Here is a 21,884-nt window from a genome sequence, read left to right as displayed (position 1 = left end):
AAGAAGTGATAGAAGGACGTCCCTTTTACTGGCTATTTAATACATGTGTAATGGTTAACGAATTTTGATAAATTATTTCTGTGTATTTTGTTTTGGGGAAAGGGAGGGAGAAACTGGGTTTGCATTATTTTTCTTTCTTTTTTTTTTTTTCTTCTAAACACAGCACCGTAGAAAGGCAGGCTAACAAGATGCTCCCTGAATTTATATCCTCATGGAAGGATGCTGCAGATTTAGGTGGAAAAACAGAAACTGCGTTCCTTTTAAAAGAATTGGACACTCTGAGGGCCAAAAATAAAAAGGTACAATTGAGATATTCAGATCACAGTGTTTGCTCTTTTATGGTTGTCTTACAAAACGTACATTTTAAACTGTTCCTAATTTAGTTTTGTTATTTATTTTAGTGCACCAATCAATAGCTTTCTTGTCATTTTGGATTCTTAGTATCTGTTTAACTACTGCTTCTCTGGAATTAAAAAAAATCTTTCATCCTACCCTTTGACCTTTTTAATCAGTGACATACGTTCTTGCATCATGGATGAAAACCAAGGAGGACCAAAACCCAGGCCAGGATTTCATTAATAGAATCTAGAGCTCATGCTTCTGTACATGCAGTCCAGATAATGAATGTGCCCTGATACCTACTCTTTGTTGAGGGGAAAAAAATTCCATCCTACTTGCACACTCCATTGCTTTCAAAGTTAGTAGCAGTTGCATGCACCTAAATAACAGAAAAGTCTATAGTCTTTCCATGAAGTGTCATTGAATATTCAATGGCAAGCTCAGATATCTGTCCAAGATCAGATTTAGTGAATTCACAGTTAAAAGAAAGGCCTCAACATGTGAAAGAATATCAGTTTTCTATCTGGCGATGCACATGAAAAATTATGCATTTACACCACAGTTTCTTCAGGCTGTGATGTCAGTGCTCTTGGTAGGAAATAGGCTATTCATGCAAACACCACCTGCATTATAATTCCATGTAATTCTGAACTTCCTTAGCGAGAAGGACCACAGCTGGTGATACCTGAAGAAGAGAATCCCAAATAAAAATAATGGCACACACATTGCTGCTTGTCTCACAGAGCAAGATAGGGCAGATGATAAAAAAGATATTTTTAACATTTGTCCTTTAAATAAATAAATATAGTTAATTGAACTTCTGTTGTATTGCTTAGTGTTTGTATTTTGGGATAAGAAACTACTATTTAAAATTTTGTTGTGGTTAAAAGAGCTGGTTGAATGTTTCAGCTAGATAAGTATCTTACTGTCCATTTGTTCAATTCAGCTTCAAGATAAGCTGTCTGAAAAGGACAAGGAGCTGAAGACAATGAAACTGGACTTAGAACTGCAAGAGAGAGCTACAGAAGCTAAGATTGCAGAAAAGATTGCAGGTACAGTAGGCAAGCGTTTAACAGATGGCTGTATGGCTCATACAGTACTCGCGGTTGCTATATGACGTGGCCTAGTGAATGTTAGCTTTATTTGCTAAAGGAGGGAAGATTTGACTTTTTTTTTTATGTGTGGCTGTTTAGAGTTGCTTAGAAAATACGTGGCTTTAACATCCTGGTACTGGTATTAGCAGGAGCTTTACCTGTATTCATACTGATTTGGGCATTAAATGCATTGTTAACACCATGTCAATCCAATCACAAAAAGGTTGTTTGTTTTGTTGGAAGGTCCTGAACAAACAAGGGGAAATAATGATTACCAGTGCCTCTACCTTTCAACCAGCAGTTCAAATACCACTTATTGTTTTAGCTCGTTCAGAGCAATACTACCCCCTCCCCGTGTATGGAGATAGTTGCACATTCACCTCAACTAGAGACCCGCACTTTTCTTGAAAAATCTGTTCTTTTGATATTTAATAAATTTTTGTCTGATAATGGTACATCTCTAGTGAATGAAATTTATACAAATTCCCAAAATGAAAGGTTTTTAAGTTTATAGTTGAAAGTGAATGCGTGCTTATATTTGTTGTTAATTGTTCTTTGGGTAGACATACAAGAATGGAGACAGTTTGTATTCTACGATTTTGGAAATTTCTGAAGTAATGAAGCTGCGTATTTTTATTCTTGAAAAGTGACTGTGTGTACAGTGTACCCAGTGGATGAAAAATACTCTGAGGTTTTTCCTCCAAGTGTTTCAAAGAAATTAATGGGAGTGCTTTTATAAGTTCATCGTATCATTTGTTCAGAAATAAAGTGTGAGCTAGGTAAAATTGTGTCCTCATAGACCATACACGCTTTATATAGTATTAATAGCACTAATACCTGTCCCCAAAATATTGATACTGAAGGAAGGAGTAACTCTCTTCAGGAAAATGGAACACAAAATAAACTCTCCAGCTGAAAAAACAGATGGCTGACTTGCCACTTAATGTCAAACTCCTGAGAATACACTATTCTGTGTATATTATAGGCGGAAGAGAGAGTTCCTAGATTTTTTATTGTGGAGGCAGGGAAAGGCAAATCTAATCTACATAACAGGAAACAAATTGAAATACAAGCATAATTTTATTCTTATGTCATTTTACTTAAACTGCTTGCTTTATTTTCAGAAGAAAAAAATTCCACACTGCGTATCATATTTATATCCAGCAGCCGAAAGCTAATGCAAATTCTTTGGATTGAATCCCAAGTTTTGTGTTTGTTCCTGGATATTTGCACAGTGTTTTACCTCTGTACCTATAATAGAGAAATATTCTCTTTGATATAGGTGTTCATTGCTCATTAAAACCTGGAAAGAAATGTGTCAAAAGGTGTGTCAAAAACATGTTTAGTTTCATTTTTATGGATACAGTTGAAATATTTGTTAGTAAATTTTTTTTCCTACATTACTGTTTAAACTTTCTAATTATGTCCTAAGCATAATATCCTCTTCAAAACAGTATGGCATGAATATGGATATAATAATTAACCTAGTTATTCCATTTTAAAAGGAAGAATAAGCCAAATTTTAATGAAAGCTATAATGTGTAATAAGGATGACCTTTAAAAAAAAAAACCCTTTTTTCTCCTTTTACGAGTTCAGGAAGTATAAAATCCTTTAAATGCCGAGTGAGAGGGCAAGAGGCTCCTTACTACTTAAGCTGTTTGCAAAAAGGAAGCATCGTTAATATTTCATGGGTTTTTTGCTTCCTGTCTTACAGTTCTAAGAATGTTACCAAGTTTGGATAATGTTTTGAAATCTGGAATGATGTGAACCAAACTGAATTTGTGGAGGTCTATGTGTCTCTCTCTCATAAAAGCCTTGGGGAGAGTTCTAATGGACAAGCAGAACCTAATGAAGAAGACTCAGTGTGTTTAAGGAAAAACTTTTTCCCCTTGTGTTAAGTCCTTTGAGGAGAGGAGAACACATGCTGCTGTGATTTCATGTTGCTAGTTAATGTTTAATTACTGCAGTGTATAACACATGATAGAGTGAAGCTTGTAAATATGGGTGTTTGCATTTTTATTATTACTTAGTACTGACTTTATGATAAGAAAATGACTCCACAAAATTCTATTGTAAAAAACATCAGAAAGATACACCATAAAAATGTTTCTACTTTGAGGAATATTACAATTCCTTTTTAAAATGTAACCCTAATTGATGGGTTTTACCTAAACAAGTCCCATGGAAAGAACAGAAAAGTTGAAGATAAATGCCATTTTAAAATGAAGCTACACCAGTCTTCAGAAACAAATAACCCAAAGCTTGTCGCTTTATGATTTTTTGTTCAGAGGAAGAAGTGAAGAGGAGAAGTGTAAATTTGTGAAATGCTTCATGAGAGAATAAGAAAAAGTAGACTTAAGGCAGAAGATATACATGATGGAAGAGAATGTTTAATATTGTGTGCAATAAATAACTTATTTTCAGAAGGTATTTATTTTTAAATTTTACTAGCCTGGAAAATGGATTTTAGAACTTCGTTGGGTCCCTATCTCTGTGTCAGGTAGCTACGGCTAGGGAATTTGCAGTTTTGGTTGCAGGCTTTTAAGCATTAGAGACTATTGTTTCTGGTGGTCATAGTTGCCATAGGTTCCTGCTGTTTCTTCATTATTCTTCTGTTGGATTTCCTCCCATTATAAGCCAATGTCAGAAGGTACCATTAGTTTCACTCCTCATCATGAAGCGAACAACAATAGAGATAGAGGCAACATTGGGAAAATCAAGGGGAGAGCACATCATAAAAGAACTAAGACTAGGATAATGTAAGGAAAAAAGGGAAACACCCATGTGAACTGGGCATGAAGAACAGACAAATCTTGAAATGTGGGACCGCAGAATTTCATATGTTGAACAGAAAAGGGAATGGGTGCACTCTATGGGAGGAGAAAGGGAGAAAGAGCACTCATCTTCTGAGGACAGACTGGAAGATAAGGATGGAGACGTTGCAAAGGAATACGTCTTCAAAAGAACTAATAGAGAGAACAGCTCTCACTTTGGATGGACATAAGTGACTTCATTTTTGCCTTACAGAAGAATTATACAGGGGGTATTGTCGTGGTTTAACCTGGCAGGCAGCCAAATACCACGCAGCCGCTCACTCACTTCCCGCACCCCCCCAGGGGAATGGGGAGAGAATCGGAAGGGTAAGAGTGAGAAAAACTCGTGGGTTGAGATAAGGACAGTTTAATAGAACAGAGAAGGGAAAATAATAATAATGATAGAATATACAAAATGAGTGATGCACAATGCAATTGCTCACCACCCGCACTGACCAATAACCAAGTAGCGATCGCTACTTCCTGGAACACGCCTACCATTCATATACTGAGCATGACGTCACATGGTATGGAATACCCCATTGGCCAGCTGGGCTGGCTGTCCTGGCTGTGCTCCCTCCTCCCAGTCTCTGCGTTTGGTAGAGCATGGAGCTGTCCTTGACAAGGCACTTAGCAACAACTGAAAACATCAGTGTGTTATCAACATTATTCTCGTACTAAATCCAAAACACAGCACTAGGAAGAACTTTAACTCTATCCCAGCTGAAACCAGGACAGGTATATAGGAACTTTTAGAGGAAAGAGCTGGTTGAGTGTAAGTGAGAATTGTAGAGCATAGTGGTAGCCTGTCTAAATTGGAAAAAATATTAAAGCCCTGGTATTCTCACAGTAACTCCCACCATTACTGCAACAAGATATAGCTGGCATCAGAGCCTCAGCTCTCGGAATATTTTTGTTGCTATCACAGTGCTATATATTGAGATTAAGAATAATTCTGAAGGAAAATATAATAAAAAATATTTCTCGTTAAACCTCTGTAGCAAGGGCTATTTTGGGGGCTTTTTTGCCAATATCTAATAGTAATGTTACCAAAATTTAATACTTTTTTAAATCAAGGTCAACTGATTGAGTCCAGCCCTGCTAGGTCTGTTAGGTGTTGCACACCACCTTTAATGCCTGAAAACTGTATTAGCATTCTGCAGATGCTCTCTGAAAGACCAGGGTAATGATAGGAAATACAGTGTGGAAAAAGGGGAAAGCAGTACTTCTAATACTGTTGTATATGTTATACAGCTTTCAGTCTCTTGGAAACTATGGCCATATCCCTACAATGAAGTCCCTTTTTTCAGGTCTGTTTTTACAAAAATGTTGAGAATTAACATTTGTGGTATTTTGGAATTCTTGAATATGGTGTGGAAATGTTCATGAACATTATTTGAAGTTTCCTAAATTAACTTGAAAAATAATTACTGAATGCATATGCAATAGTTTTAATAGCAAAAGTGAAAACAAATATCCAAGTGGCTATTAGCTTAGCTATTAGTTTGATTTAATATCCCATAAAGTAAGAGGAAATAAGTAATCTTGCCAGAAATAAACTTCGGGTGGCAATAACTTCTAGCACAGAAGAAAAGTATTTTCCATTTCTTCAAAGCTCACTTTAGAGTCCCTTTTTAGATGTTATTTTTCCTTCTTGCATGTCATCCATTAAAGATTAGCTGTGGAAGGTTGGAGCATGGAGAGATTATGAATGACAGAACAACTCCTGCAGAATAATAATCAGTTTTTGGTATTTAATGCTGTTTGACTTTTGCAGACACATTTCTTATTAACCTTTGGTACAAACAGAAATCCAGGTTCCTGATATCTCATGGAGAAGATGAATTCAAGATCCTCTTCCAATTAAACTGAAATAAGGCCAATATTGGGCTTTAGCCAAAAGAACTCAATAGTTCCCAACCCTTGTGTTTATAAACCTAAATATGAATGATATTTTACAGTTTAAGTAGGTAATGCATATACTTCCCTAACTCAGTTTTCTGTGCATAATTCATTTATATATATAGGCTATAGAGTTCTTAGGGGTTTTGTCCTATTAATGCTTCATTATGCAAAACTATTTCCTGAATATTTTTTCAAAATATTTCCTGCTAAATAACAGAATTCTGAAAACAGCTGTAGGATTTGAATCCTCTGTATGGGAAGGTAGACAATCCATCTAAAGGACAGAAAAAAAAACCCCAAGGTGGGAGTGTTGTGACTGAGAACATCTTGACTTAATTTTTAACAGCTTAATTTGAAACAATGTAATTTTACCTTCAGATTGTCAGAATTGTTGATTGTCAAAAAGTTGCGTACAGTTCTTTGAAGTACAATATACGATGAGCTGGCATAGGTTAAAATGTAAATTACTAAGCTATTTATGGGTGGAGCTTGTATGTAAAAAGCAAGCCAATATCTTCTGCATGGTTTTATGATTAGTCTGGCCCTTCTCTCTTCCCCACTATGGTGCTAGATGAACATAAAGAATTGGGTTTTATTCAGGAATAAAAAGGTCTGCAAATAATCTACTTCTTGGGGTATTACAAAAACTTTTCTTTAACCTGTCAAATTATAACTTGCAAACTTTAATGCAGCATTTATATTTTTCCCTAAAGTAAATATTCAGGCATCACCAATTATTCACTGAAAAAAGGTTTAACAGCATTATGGTTTGAATTTTGAAGTCAGCTGTGTTTAGTGTATTAGAAGCAGAGGCTTAAGTATTGTACAGGGATTGGCTTTCACAAGAACTGCCTTGGGGTCTGTGTATAATACTCTCTCCTATTCTTTCCCACTTTATTTTTTTTTTAATTGAATTGGGATCTGGGTACACAAAGAAAACCCTATGCAGAGCTGCCACTAAGCAACTTTAGCCTTTTATTAAGAACACTCTATAGCATTGGAAATGTAGAAGCAGATGAATGTTATGCACTAAATATATACAACAAACACAAAGCAATAAAGAAGTCACTGTGTTCTATCAGTGTTTGTTCAGATTGCTTTATCTATAAAGTCACATTTAGGTGTAAATGACTTGTAGTCTATAATTGCTGGTATAGACCAGTGAAAACTCTTAAGTAGTTTTCCTATGATCTTGTTATCACTATTTTGCTTTTATTTTTCAGTTATAGGTCATAACTGAAAGTAAATGAATGGTAGCTTTCAAAAAAAGAGCTAGGAACTTAAGTTGTCTGTTTCGTAATAGAACATTTCAGCACTATTTTTAAGTCAACAGTCAGCCCTGGAGCTCACGGTAGTTTGCCTGAATGAGAACTGTGCAAGAGCCTTAGGCTTTGAACATTTCTAGGGATTATCTGCATTTTGTAACATGTATGCGCAGAGACCAATTAATGACACATTTTAAAGGCTTCCATAGCAATGCAGTAAATCTGTTTTTTTTGTTTATTTGGCTATGATAAAATTGATTTGTTATTTAAGAATGTGAGCACAGTCATTAAATCTAGGAGAAAGGAGTCTCAGAGGATTTTGATTTCTAAAATGACTGGATAACAAATACATGTTTGCATTTCTCTAGGGAGAACAAGCATATATCCATGTGGTTAAATAAAATTTAATAATAGTTGTCCATCTGGAAATGGCAAGGATAGTTCCCAAGTCCCCTTGTGATTAGACAGATAGAGATCCAGCGATGGTGGACAGGAATGGGAGGACTGATGAAAATGAAAAGGCAGGTAGTTATTGCACCTCTTTTCCCAGTATACTTCCCTAATTCCTCACATTCATGTAGCAGCTACTCAGAAAACCAAAGTGAAAACACAACAAAAATCTCTAGAAAGCTTTGGTTAAACCTCTCTGTAGGATAAATTTCAGCTGACGTTTTTTTCATGGAAGCAACTGAGCAGGATAAACAAGAAGCTCATTACAGGAATCTTGAATTCTAAGTATGACCTGGCCAAGCAAGTTCTTTCATGTTTCTATTTTTCCTTTAGAATAATATACATCTCCAAAAGGCAGAAAACAGAAAATATTCTTTGTTTAATTTTTCTCATGAGTTCAACATTCACTCCTATGTTAGAGCTGTATACCTGTATGAAACAGAAGTCAAATCATGCATCAAAAATTTTTTTGAGTCAATTATTATTATTTCAGTCAATTTTTGAATATTTAAGGTGCACAGAGCCTTTTTTGTAAAAACTTATAATCTCATTTGTATTTCTTGTTGCTATAATGGTGCGAGTAACTAGTAAAATTAATTTGAATGTACCAGAATCAACGCCAAAGAAAATTCCAAGTCACTTATTTTTCAGCAGCCGCTGATCTTGAATACTAAACCTTAAACTGCAAAACCCTGACCTTCTGCAACAATATTAACTGAAAAACTTTCTCACCGTGTCTTTTTCTTAGACGTAACTTATCACTATAACTAGTGCTTGTTACAAAAACAATTAGCAAAATTTTAATTGTTTCTTGGATCACTTTTTTCTTCCCCGTAGTCCAAAGCCGAAAGCAGTATTTCATCATATCTGCTAATGTCAAACACCTTGCAAAGTCCAAAATATTATTTTTTCTGTAAAACTGACTTATCTAGAAAGCCACTTGTTACAGTGTTATAATATTTACTGTATCTTCTGAGATAGCGGTGTGGGTAATGATCTCATCTTTTTCTTATAAGGTCTGGCCTGTATTGTGGATTTTACATCTTTTAATGAGTAACATGAAGTGATTTCTGCTGCCATAGATGTTTTAAGTCCTAACAATTTCTTCTTTCTCGTCTCTCCTGTTCAGTATTTTTTTTTACACAGATGACCTCTAGGAAATCAGCAGACAGACTCTTTTCCTGGGAACCGTGCTTCCCTCCCTTCCCCCGAAGTTCTGTTTGGAAAATCATGAACCATTGTTTAAACTAGAATGATTTCCAACACACCTTCTCACTACTGATATATTTTAAAGGTAGTTTAAAAAGTGTGGAAGATAGGTTTGCCAAAAGAATCAGGTTCAACTAAGAAAATATGTACACTGCTTTGACTCAGTAAACTCATACTCAGTATGGTTCATCATCTTCATATTTACTTTTGCCCATATTAGAAAACAATTAGCTTACTAAACAAATTTGAGTATTTGGGAAGAAAAAAATCTACTTTGAGTCTCTCTCATTTGACTAAGAATTACATGATATTTGATAAGCTTGTTTAAAAATGGACATATCCAAATATTATTGTAAACACCCATTGATTTGTTTTACCTGCAATATAAGTATTTTACTTAGTTGGCTTACATAGTAGCTAATAATATTTGTTAATGTAATTTAACTGCTGTGAACCTTTACTGAACAAATATTGAAATTTATACAAGTCAAAGAAAGAGAATCTCTAATGACTTTTGTAAAAGCTTCCATTTAATAGTTAAGGAGAAAAGTTTATATGACATACCAGATGCAATTAACAGTAGATTTTACATTTAATAAAAAGAAAGAAGCATATGTATTTGCTTTATTCATTCCATCATAATTTGCATTAGAGCTGTGGGTGTTTAATGAGCAAATTCCAGCTAAAATGCTATATTGATTTTCTAAGTGAACTTTGTAATAGCTATCTACCTTACAAAAGCTCTCTGTTTACAATTGTTTTCTTTACTAAAAACTAAAAATGTTTTAGAATTGATGAGTTTAGCATAATGATTCTTTTAAAATAAAGAGCTCTTTTAGAGTATGCAGGGGTTTTGGTTAGAAGGAGAAAGATGTTATTAAATTATTCCAAAGCAAATAAAGTTTATGCAACTAAATAGTAATGTCATATTTGTATATATTATAATGTTTGCAAGCATTGGAAAATAATACTTTTTTCTTAATTTAGAGCTGTAGGATTTAAATATTTTAACTCTTGAATGTCATTATATGTATTTGAATTAGTAAATGACACAATTCATTTTAGCTTAATACTTGACTATTCATACTTCATTTTTGTGTGTCATTTTCTTGCTTGGAACATGAGTTCTATAAGAATTTGTGTTTCTTGCTGGTCAGGCCTCAAGATAAACAGGATAGAGTTGGTTGGTGCGCCATTGGAAGGTCTCCAAGAAAAACCTCGTCGTGTCGACCAGAGCAGTTGGTGACTAAGTAGCTGGATCACTTTTTTCATTGGATCAGGCATCAAGTCAGTGTGCGAGTATGGGGCTGGTATTTTGCTGGACATGCCATATCTTGAATGGGACTTAGGAGCCTGAGTTGTTACTCTCAGTTAATTTTAGCCTGGCATTTTTAAGAAGCATAGGGATGATAATCTGGATATTCTTTACTCTTTTTAATATGGAGGATTTTTACGTTACTCTCTCATAAACTTTTCATTGGACAGCTTATATTTCACATGCTTTCCTAAATATGAATGTTTTGGTTTGCTGCTGCATTGCAACCCATATTTGAAGAATCTGGGGATTCTTATGGTCCTGAACTTTTACTTGTGACTCATTCATCGTTCAATCTGAATGGTGAACGTTATTGTTAACAACATCATACTTTGGACTACATGCAATTGTGTAACTGTTATAATATTCCATACAGTATTAAAAAAAGGAATTTGTAAAATATTAAATAGAGTCAGAAATGTATAGGTATTGGATAACAGAAGTGTCTAACCTAAATTCAGCAGAAGCTTTGTCTGGTAAAGGAATCAGGTGAGTTAGCCTTCTGGAGACCATTAAAATGAGTTAGATGAGTTAGGTGTTTTCTAAATTAGTAATTTCTTGTGGTCAGTGTCAGTATTGCTACATGGTATTGAAATGCCATATAGCTAAGTATCTTTTTTTTTCTTTTTTTTTTTCTTTTTTTAAACTTAGATAACCATGCAGGCATTTTACATGATTTTCTACACTCTCCCTGATCTGCTTTAGCATAAAAAATTTAACTTGCAATATTACTTTTAAAAATAGAAGCAAAAGCCAAACACTTGTAATTGAATCGGAACTATTATAAATTTTTTTTAATGTAGTTGGTGGATCTGGTCATTGGGATATTTACTCCAATGTCTTAATTTAGTGGAAGGATAAGAAAGTAACAAGAAAGAGTTGCTCAATTTAAGTCACTTTTCCATAGCCAATAGTTAAAAGACAGTATTTTGTAACGGACTTTTGGGTGGGGGAAGGGTTCACTGTTCAAGGCAATTAGCCTCTGGGCTGCTATCAGAGATGGTAAGATTTCAGATAAGCAGGATGTTTAAATAACTTTAAAATTCTCTTTTTCTGAATGCTTTCATACTGTTATATATATATATTACTTTGGTTTAAGGACAAATAGGCAATAATTTGGTTTTTAAAAGCCTGTATACTCATTAGTACCACTGGTTATAGTTCCTCAGAGAGGGAATTAGATAGACCAAAACAAAATCCCTCTAAGTGTAGTTGTTTGCTCAACATACATTGTAGCAGTCAGCAAATTGTGGTTTTCTGTGCTGAGGTGGGCACGTTATAGGGTCTGACAGAAGAAGGGATGCACTCAAAGAAGTTAACGAATCTGGAATCTAATTAATCCCAGAACAGAAATAAGTGCCAAATCTTCAGTTATTTTAGACGGCTTTCTATTCATTCCAGCATTTGTTTTCATTATGAAAATTGCATAATGTTTCCCCTTGCAGCTTTATGGAAAGGGTTCTCTGTGCAGTGTCTCTGGCATGATGCTAGATAAACTGACATAATTTACTGGAAAAACTAGAGTAAACAAATATATTAAACTACAGATAGGTAATAGTTACCATACATAATTAAACTGCTTGTGTATTCCAGATCCAGCCGGGACATAGAAGTTGTATTTTAGTTTACCCAGGCAGTCAGTGCTGAGGCACTAGCTTCCTGCCATCCCAGATCTCAGCAACCTAAGTGGAAGTCTGGTGAGCTGAAGTGCACAGCCCACCCCATACAATTTGTTGCAAGAACGTATGTTCTTGCTGAGCCACCTACCTTTGCAGATATCAGACTCATCCTCTGCAAGTGCTGCAAACTTACTCATGACTACTAATCTGTGTGCATGCAGTTTTGCAGCTGCTTTACTTATGCCTTAGTTTTTCCATTCCACATCAAGCAAAGCTTTCTTGTTGCAAACAGGGTGAATAGATCTTCAAGAAAAAAGGCACTATTCTTGTGGAACAAGTAAATGCTCAAATAGAAGAGAATTTTCTGTACATTTCAAGATTTGTGCTTCTGATGCTGAAAAACATTTTTTTTTTTTTTTTTTTTTTTCTTCTGTTGGGACACAACTTGTTACATCTATGATCTCTGGCCTGGTGACTAGGCTTGCAGCTCCTCTGCAGATTTTTGTGAGAGGAGGGACTGCACTGCCAGAAGTGACGTTTAGACTTTCCCTGTCGTCTTTTGTCCAGCCTGCTGTTATTGTGCAACCTTTTGCTAGACTTGCAAAAAATGATTCCTTATTCCTCAGTAACGCTCTTCTCCCCAGCTTGAGGACAAGAGGACTGCCTTCCTAGAACATCTTGCCTACCTTGAACATCTTCCTAATTCATCTCTCCACATTCTTTTTCTGTTCTTCTCACTCATCTTACATCCCTGGTTATCTGAGCTGCTTGTGAACTGTGCTGAAACTTACCACTTTTTGTATTTCAGTTGATTGGGGTGTTTCGGGTGGTTTTTTTTGGTACTGATAATGTGTATTTTGTGCCAGAGATATAGCTGCTGCTGAAATGTACTACTATGTTCCTATTATTCCATTCTGTGAAAAACCATAAAGTGATTTCACAGAAATTCACACTGTGAAGTTTTTGTACAATAATGTACAAAGGTGAAGTAAGAGTAAACTAACCCATAAAGGCAACAAAGTTGATGTAAATTGAGGCAAGAATGGAGGGGATAAAAGCTCTAGCTTAAAGCAAAGAGGAAGCCTTTCTTTGAGATCTTAACTTAATGACTTGAGCAGTGGTTTAGAGAGGAGCAGACTTCTGAAGGGGGTAAGGAAGCCCAGCAGCAATGGCTTAATACAGAAGGTTCTTGAGAAAAAAATTGCCAAAATTTGAAAGAGACTGTAGCATGGTGTTAGGAGACTGTGGCTAAACACCAGCTTGGCAGACTAGAAGGGGAGCATGGAGAATTCTGGAACCTACAAACCTCGGTTGAGTTTTTTGGAGGTGCCTGTGATAATCAGAGAGAATATAGCCCTCTGTCTTGGAGTGACAGCGGTCTTACTATGGCATCCTGAAAGCCCCTAGACATTTCGACTGCAGGGTTTTATGATGACTGTGAGGAGAGATTTGCAGTATTGCGGAGGGAAATGATGAAAGTATGAATAAAGATTTTAGTGGAGGCAGGGTCGAGGTAAGGATTCTGGCGGTGTGCCAGAGATGGTGTTAGACATATTGACAGGGGAGAGGCAGGAAGAAAATGTAAGCTCGGGATGAGGAATGACTTGAAGGTGTTAGCTTGCTCCCAAGGGTAGACAGTAAATCTTAGTTTATTGGCACCTAATGCTCCAAGGTCCATGTATGCCGTAACAGATAATATAACTATATTACACAATAAAGTAAAGGCTTGACAGAGAAGGAGAGATGCCAGCTGTGCCAGTCTTGTGATACCAGAGACAGACTATGAAAATACTAGATTTTTTAATATTTAATATCAGTGTGCCACCCTCACAGGAAGCAATGTGATGGTAGAAGTAATTTTAATGGATCATTACTTTTAACTCTATGTCCTAGAAGAAACCTACTAGTGTCTCATAGGATTCTGAGCTTTAAGAATTACTTTTCCATTAACCAAGTGTTCAGAATGCAAAGCAAATCACTTCCTTGCCCTGTTTGATTATACAGGGGTGAATTTGCAAACACATAGCTTTATTTCATTCCTTAAAGTATTCATTTTAGCAATCAACAGCAATTTAGTGTTGTGTCTGAAAAGTAATATAGACCTTATCCAGAGTAATCCGAGGTCAGTGGAAAAATGTTGATTTTAGGAGACGCTGGCAAAGGCCCATGTAAGTGCATCTAATAGTGTCTCTCCCTGTCAAACTTGTTTGTTAAACACACTGGTTACTTTTGCAGCTCTGGTGGAAGAAGTTTATTCTGCTCAACGGGAACGTGATGAGGCTGTCATGGCAAGGCTTAGATTAGCCAATGAAGAGAGAGATGAAGCATTTCTACGAGTCCAGCGTTTAGAAGAGTCTCTCAAAGAGTAAGTATACATTTCCTGCCCTGTGCAAAAAGGTTGTTGTGTCAGTCTATGACTGTCATAAACTGCTCAACGGTGGTTATATAGGAAAACTTAGCACAAGCTTCTCTATGATGAAATAACAGACTAGTGCTAGTCTTACTGTGCTATTGGTTAATTTGTTAGCCGTCCTATAAGACCGTATTTTTCTCTGGAGACTGAGAGCAAGGAGAATAATTTTGATCACAAAAATTAAAAATGTAATCAAAAGCTTTGGTATTGATTTATTCAGGGATAAATAAGATGAATGCGACATTTTATAGGGATCTTTTGACACAGAGTACCAGAATGTCAGTCAGAAGTTGCAATGTATAGGAAATCAATCAAGCCTTTAAGCCCACTAGACATTTCCTTCAGCGAAATTTCTACTAATGATGTGGGTGATGTAGTAAAAATATACGTTTTTTTCCTTATCCTTAGTGTAGGAGCAGTTTGTAAGGCAATAAGGGTATAATTAATACTTCTTAGAGTTTTACGTATGCCATGTTAGCACAACAGAAATAGGCAATCTCATATTAAACAAAATTGTTAAGTCAAGAGAGGAAGATCAAGAACAGTTCCTTTTCTCACTTCAGAATATAGGCAGCTTTGAAGCTACAGTTTGCCTCTCTATGTAATCCTTCTCCATCCGAGTTGTGATCATCTTGGTTACCATCTATGGTAGTGCCCCAAAGGGTAGTCCCCCAAAGTCTAGAGTGGCTGAGAAATTTCTCCTATTTTTCTGCCAAGAGAAATACAAAGCAAACAGGGAAGTTTTTCATGGTAGGAGACTGAATAGGTGCAGTTGTTAGTTAACTAAATGGCTGGCAATTATGTTTTAAATAATTGATTCTGCTAAGAACATTCTTTCCTCCTTATGGCAGAAAACCAGTTGTCATCTTTTGGGTATTTTTGTAGGTAAGGCCAGAGAATGTTATCTAAATAAATTTCAATAATCTGTACATAGTTTGTGCACTGTGGAATTACCCTGTGGAATTTACAAGTTGCTAGAGTTTGTCACAGCCTGTAAGTATGACTCAACAGCAAGGGTAGGAGATTCCAATCCCACAAGAATTAGTGCACAATTTGTTAGAGTAAATGTCTCTACAGAGCCCATTATAGGTGTACGTGCATCTGAAATCTTGCTTTGAGGAGAGATCTCTAAGGAAATTACAAATGTGCTTTAAATTCCCATAGGAGGCATCATAACTGTGAGCCTTACTCTAGTCTTTCCAATTTCTTCTGTCACTCTTCTAATTTTGTATGTTCCAAGAGTAAAGAAAGTAAGAAAGTTTTGTATGGCTCCAAACATCAAATGAAACTGTGTTTAAGTTTATGCTAAGCTGTTAGCATAAACTAAAGATCTTTGGGGTTAAAACACTCAAGTCCTGCAGCAAATTAATTATTCTGGTCGACAGACCTAGTCAATGACTTTTGGGTTTCTGGAAGAAATCACAGGTTATTAAGTGTGTGAGAGGCATATTGCTGCTTTTTCTGCAATGGAGTCCATAGACACACGTGTGGCAGGTCTTGACACACATGAATCTCTCAGAACACGATCACTTGTTTTCTTTTCAACCCCTTCTGTCTTCCTCACTCATGTACTGGAAGACCAACTCAGTTCTAAGCAGAAGGACGAGAAAAGAGAAGAAATTCCATTTCTTGGAGAACATGCACACTACCTTCCCCAGAAGAATGTAATTGCAGAAGGCACTTGATACACTGGTAATGACAAAAAAGGTACTTGCTCCAAGGAGAGCGTCAGTAACTCCCTTGGCTTATAGCTTAGAGCCAAGCTATTATTCCTCATTGCTATCATTTAGAGAATAGCAATTGTTGTTGCTGTCGTCCACTTGGGTGCTCTTTCTGATGCTTTATAGAGAGGCCTAATACCCTGATGCCATTCACAGTCTCAGAATTGGCATAGGAAATTTCCCTGTGGAGAACACCAACCCAACACAGGTAAAAATTGCAATGGGCTAACCAGCTACTGTTGGTTCAATATCTGATATAAATTTCTCTTTGCCTAAACCAGTGAGCCATTGTCTGTAGCTAGTATCTCTTCCTGTATATTCTGCAGGGGTGCAGGTCAGGCTTCTGTGTGATATTTGCTGTCATGGCAGCAAACACCAGGACACAAGACTGGGGATGAAACCAATTTAATTCAAAAGAATTGTCCTTGCCAGGCTGCATGTGTACTGTAAGATCATAGTTCCAGTATTTTCCAGGATCTCCCTTTCTACATTACAGAGACTGACCGTGGCAATGGCAGCTCATTGGGAAGAGTCATACCAAAGTCTTTCACATCCTGGGTGCTGTGTGACCTGTCACTGAGGGCAATCCTGGACATGAACAAAATCCTTAGGCAGATCCTAAGCAGGCTTATGCTTGCACATAAGATGTTGCTGAAGGGTTCTGAAAAATGTTACATGCTTTTATTTTCATTGATAGTTTTAGTGTGAAGTCATCAGAGCAGCAAAAGAAAAATCCTTTGACAAAAGCCACAAAGGCAGAGAGCCCAGAATCTTCATTTGTTCCCACTGTAAAGTTTGTTAAAGTTTGTTAATCATCCATGCAACAAGTACTTAATGGTAATGAATTACTGGGCATTAATTGCCATGTGTAATCCCCTGACAGGAAGAAAAAATCATTCTTTATGTTCAAGTAATCATCATGTTCACTGCACCAGTTGTGTTAATATCTGCCTCTTTCCTTACCTTGCTGCCCACTCAGCCAAATTGCAAATTTGATAGGAATGTCTTAAGCCATATCAGACAGTGTAAGAAACTTCAAAGATGTCTTGCTCCGTTCCACCAATTTATATTCAACATTACCTCAGCCCACAGTGACTGCATCCATTTGCACAAACTGACCAAGGTCAAGCTGACCACAGCTCTTCCCTGACCCATATCAGTCCTCTATATGGCAGCACCTTCTAGATAATGTGGTATTTCTTCCAAAAAGAGCAATGGTATGGTACAGAGAAACATTTCCTGTTGTGATTATTGGTTTGGGGGGTTTTGTGTTCTTTTTTTTTGAAGAAAGTTCTTTGCTGTTTTTGAAATCTTTGGGCATTACAGAGCCAAGAAGGCAGGATTGCCTCCATCAGGCTCAGCTGCTTTTCTTCTGGTCTACTTATTCTAAGCTTACAGGATGCTTATTGATGCAGCCATACACCTTGCAAACAAGATATGTCCTGCTGGAACACCAGCCTGGCTCCAGCACTCAGGCTTTTCAGAACATTGGGCATCTTTACTAACTGTGGTAACATCTCAGCTGAGGTGACAAAACATGCATTTCTATATCTGCCTGGATGTCTGGCATTTTGCAATAGGAGAAGCAAGCCAGGGCTGTGACTGAGAAGAGTCAAATTGAGGTGCTGCATTCTCAGAAGCAGAGTCAACCCCATGAGGAAATTACTTTTCTCAGCCTCTTTATTCTAAGTAGTTTACTACTGTGGCTGAATGGAAATTTTTTTTGAGTTCACCTCACTACTCCACTAATCCTTTGGAAGGAGCAGAGATGATGGGATGAGCCATGAGGGACTTGGTTTATTTTATTTAATTTTGGAGTTTCTTCTGGAATCTTGGAACTTTTCCAACTACCACCCCTAATATTTCTTCCTGATGCTGGTTGTTCAAAAGGTCAAATTTTCTGCCTCAGACGTGGAGCACATAGAGGTTTGTGGGTTTTTTAAAGAACGTTGGCTACTTGTGCCACACTGATCAAGTTTTAGAGCACAGGTCACTCCTTCCATCTGCTTTGGACTTATTCCAATCAGAGATCTTTACAAGAGGGCAATATTGAACAGCCTGCCAACCTTTATCAAATGCTTTAATGCTTTCTTTAAATTAGCAGCTGGAGCAATTCTGCTGTCATTATTTAACTGTAACAACCAAAATTCTTTCAGTCCTGTTGGCCCTAGGGGTTACATTAGCAGAATGTGTGTAGAAATGGGGAGAAGAGGAATCCTTCGTTACTGCTGTTTAAAATCATGAGAGATCTAAGGATCACTTATTGCCTGTGCACAGCACAGGAAGAGGCAGCAGGGCAAATACACAGCTTTGGATGCTGCTCTTTAAAAAATACTGTCACTTAAGGAGGTGTATGTACACCTACAGACAGATCCTTTGTGGCAGTAGTATGCTGAAGGGCTATACTTATGGTAGAAGTTCTTACTCTTTTTCCCACCCCCATTTCTCCCTAAGGTGTCTTGCTTACCCAGCCTGTTGGTCGGCTGGGTGATTTTGTTGACCCACACTTTTAGCAGGGTAGAAGTCCTCTGGAGAAGCCGGGTCAGTCCTGCCAATTTACTTTGACAAATACCGTTCCTTTCATTGTGAATACAAACTAGCTGGAGATCCATTTTTAAGTCCCACGTGAAGTGGCACTTAGAGCAATGTAAAAACCTAAAGCAGGAACTCTGCAAGGAGCCAAGTCAAGGAGCCAGTTCTGAAAATATGGACTTATAATATGTTTGTTATTTTATGATTTGTGTAACTTTATGAATACAAGTCAAACCCAGTCAAACCCAGCTTTTACTTTGTTTTGTTTAGTTCTGGTGCTGACTGTATATGTTGGAGTAGTTACTGCTTGTGAATTCCATATAAATATAGCAGCTGTTGTACAGTGGTACTACATTCTGAATTATTTCTTTTTTATTTAAAGAATTAATTTCTGTACTGGTTGATTTACTATGCCTTATGTCCTGTTATCTGGTAAAACTAATGCTTTAATGTAAAAGGTGCTAGTGTGCTGTCAAGTGGTCTATGATGTTTGCTAGCTAAAATCTTGGCTTCAGAGCAGCACCTGTCACAGCACTGTTGAAAAAGTGTGTGTTGCTGTTTAGTAGATGTTTCATGGTACTATATCTGTCTTTTAAAATATCATATGCTAGTGACAGACCTACTTTTAGTAGAAGTTGCCTTTAGGTAGCAATGGAGTGGTAATATGCTCATTGTTCCAGAAAAGTGCTTTTTTCCATTTTAAAATACACATAAGTGTTTTTAAATAATATGCTGTCCATATAACTAACCTGAGGTAAAATAAAATGCATACTATCCCATTTACTAGATTTTTGTACTATCACTCACTGTTTTTGCACAGCCAGTGTTCAATGCTGTATGACTAAATTTCTGGTATCATCTTTGTATTTGACAGGTCAATATATGTTCTGTTGAAATAGAAAGGGAGGAAAGTGCAGGGGGGGTTGTTCCAGAATTAAATAAGGGCCTTGCAGAGAATTGGCTTAGCCTGCTATTTTATGCAAGATATAAAATCAAAATATTTTTAAGGAAACTTCAACTAGGTTTTTTTACTCATTTTGGAAGAGAGAGGTGGAAAAAAAATTACTTTAAAATGAAAAAAAAAAAAATTCTCCACAGACGACATGTCCTGTTTCAATTGGGGTGCAGTAAAAACAACAAAAATACAACATCAGGTAAAAGTTGTAAGCCCAGAAATAAATAAAATAAGAGCATCAGTCATTTCTATCACTGGGGAACTTTCTTCATCTAAGCACATATGAACAATTGATCCTTGTAGTCATATATAGCAGTAAACATTAATAACTTAACAGTCTGAAGTCAGTGCTGAAGATATGGAGCATTATTGAAAGATGGAGTCGAGCAGGTGGCACTTTAATATGTTCAGTGTCATGGTTGACTCTAAAGACTAGTAGAATGAAATTACTTGAGGTTCTAAAGATTTAAAAAGCGAACTCATTTTGCTGCACTAAGGAAATGCTACTGATCAGGCTTTCTGTGTCCCTTTTTTCTAGGCTAGAAAATATTAACCCTGAAGAAAATGACATGGTAAGCCATTCTCTGAGGAGATTTCTTGATGTCAGTCTTATATCTTAGAGGCTTAAGTTCAATTGAGTGGGTTTCAAGAACTAAGATGTGGGAAAAAGAAGAATTGACACACTAATAATGTACATCTTTGCTGCAATATGAAAATTCAATAACTTCACTCAGTCAATTTACAATTCACATGTGCCTATTAATTAAAACCCTATATTAAATAAAATATATTAAAACTTCATGTCTGACTAACATATAATGCTGTTGGTAGACATTACAGGAATTACTGAACAGAATAAACAATGCAGACACAGGGATAGATATACTGAAGAATGGAGCTATAATTCTGAATCGAATACACAGGACCAAAGAACGTAAAAAGAAAATAATAGCTGAGGAAATGAATGCAGTAATAGAACAACGGGATGCTGCTTTGTCTCAAGTAAGTCTCTACAAGTATATAGTCACTCAATACCAAATTTCTTTTTTTCTTTTTTCTTTTTTTTTTCCTTTACTTTTGGAGAAGAAAATTACTTTGTTTACTTTTCTCTGTTAAAAATCTCAAAGAGAGCCCTTTTGTAGTAAATGGCTGATTAATGATCAACTGTTTCTTCATGGTAGTAGCGCCTATTGAAATGGCATCAATGCGTTTCATGAGAAAAGTTATTTTTGTATTTTTTGCTCCTGATCACTAGCTGTCTGCTTTTTTAAAACAAAATAGTTTTCAGTGTATTGACCAATCTAAAAAGCTATTAAAATCTATAAAACTAAAAAGCTTAGTTTTGCAGTATGCTGTATTGGTATAATGCATTGCATGACAGTTAACTGGGACTCAAGGATTTGTAAAAGGTTATAAGTGGCAGAAATATACATTAAAGGAAGATAACAGTACCACATGCAACAATGCAAGCAATTCCTCCCTTTGTTGCTTTACATTCAGAAGATAAAAATCAGCATGTGGTCCTTGACTCTCGAAGTCTTACGCTTCTGCTGCATGACTTGAAAGAACCTGTGGTCCTTTTTGTGCTCAGATCGCTCATGCCCTGCAATTTCCTATTTTCACAGAACAATATTGTCTTCGTTCTCTTCACCATGAGGAGAGTCTCCTTGCTTTTCCCATCTCATGGAAGAGTTTTTCTGTTGCGTGTTTTTTTTTTTCCCCCACAGTTTTCTTTCCTGGATTTTAACCTAAATTTAGCTCAATAGGAACAGGCTGTAGGGAGGAGCAGTCCAAGTAGGGGATATATCTCTTGGGAAAACACAAGATTTTAGACTGGATGAAACTTCTTATGTATTCATCCCAGGCAAGAAATTTCATCTGACTCTTCCAATATTGAAAATTCAGATTTTTAATGTGAGTTACCAAAGTTAGCCCACATCTAACTAATTTCTATTAGATTTAAAGTCAGGTTTGTGATCTTGAGTGGTATTGATAATGTTGATTGAATTTATGTTGTATTGAGAAGTCTCCTGGTAAAAGAGTCCCTTCTACACACCTTGCAATTTTCACTTTTTTGCAGTCATTGTTTTTGTGTTTAACTCCTACTTTAACCTTGAAAGCCCCATCTGCCTGGTGCTTAAAATATTTTGTGTGTCTATCCAATATGCACTGCAAAGGATGTTAATGTTGGAAGATGTTAATGGTGGAACTTTACTTTTTCAGTCTACTTTCTTTCGTTTTTATAGTAATGAT

The 21,884-nt window shown here is 36.4% G+C and overlaps 1 protein-coding gene across 1 annotated transcript in view; it reads left to right on the top strand.

Moving 5' to 3' along the window:
- The window catches only part of LOC104080534 (mirror-image polydactyly gene 1 protein homolog), a gene marked incomplete at both ends in the record, with an annotated part of 41,325 nt that extends 20,692 nt beyond the window's left edge, over positions 1 to 20,633 (top strand). The window contains 5 exons of the mRNA XM_009582956.1: positions 164 to 299; positions 1,286 to 1,391; positions 14,246 to 14,375; positions 20,170 to 20,203; positions 20,463 to 20,633. Coding sequence (XP_009581251.1) covers positions 164 to 299; positions 1,286 to 1,391; positions 14,246 to 14,375; positions 20,170 to 20,203; positions 20,463 to 20,633 — 577 coding nt within the window. The remainder of the gene's footprint in view (positions 1 to 163; positions 300 to 1,285; positions 1,392 to 14,245; positions 14,376 to 20,169; positions 20,204 to 20,462) is intronic.
- Between the last annotated feature and the right edge of the window lie 1,251 nt (positions 20,634 to 21,884).

The sequence above is a fragment of the Fulmarus glacialis genome, unplaced genomic scaffold (genome assembly GCF_000690835.1).
Source record: "Fulmarus glacialis isolate BGI_N327 unplaced genomic scaffold, ASM69083v1 scaffold10830, whole genome shotgun sequence".
NCBI classification, from domain to species: domain Eukaryota; kingdom Metazoa; phylum Chordata; class Aves; order Procellariiformes; family Procellariidae; genus Fulmarus; species Fulmarus glacialis.
Note: the sequence above shows the minus strand (reverse complement) of the source record. Positions and strands in the feature narration are given on the sequence as shown.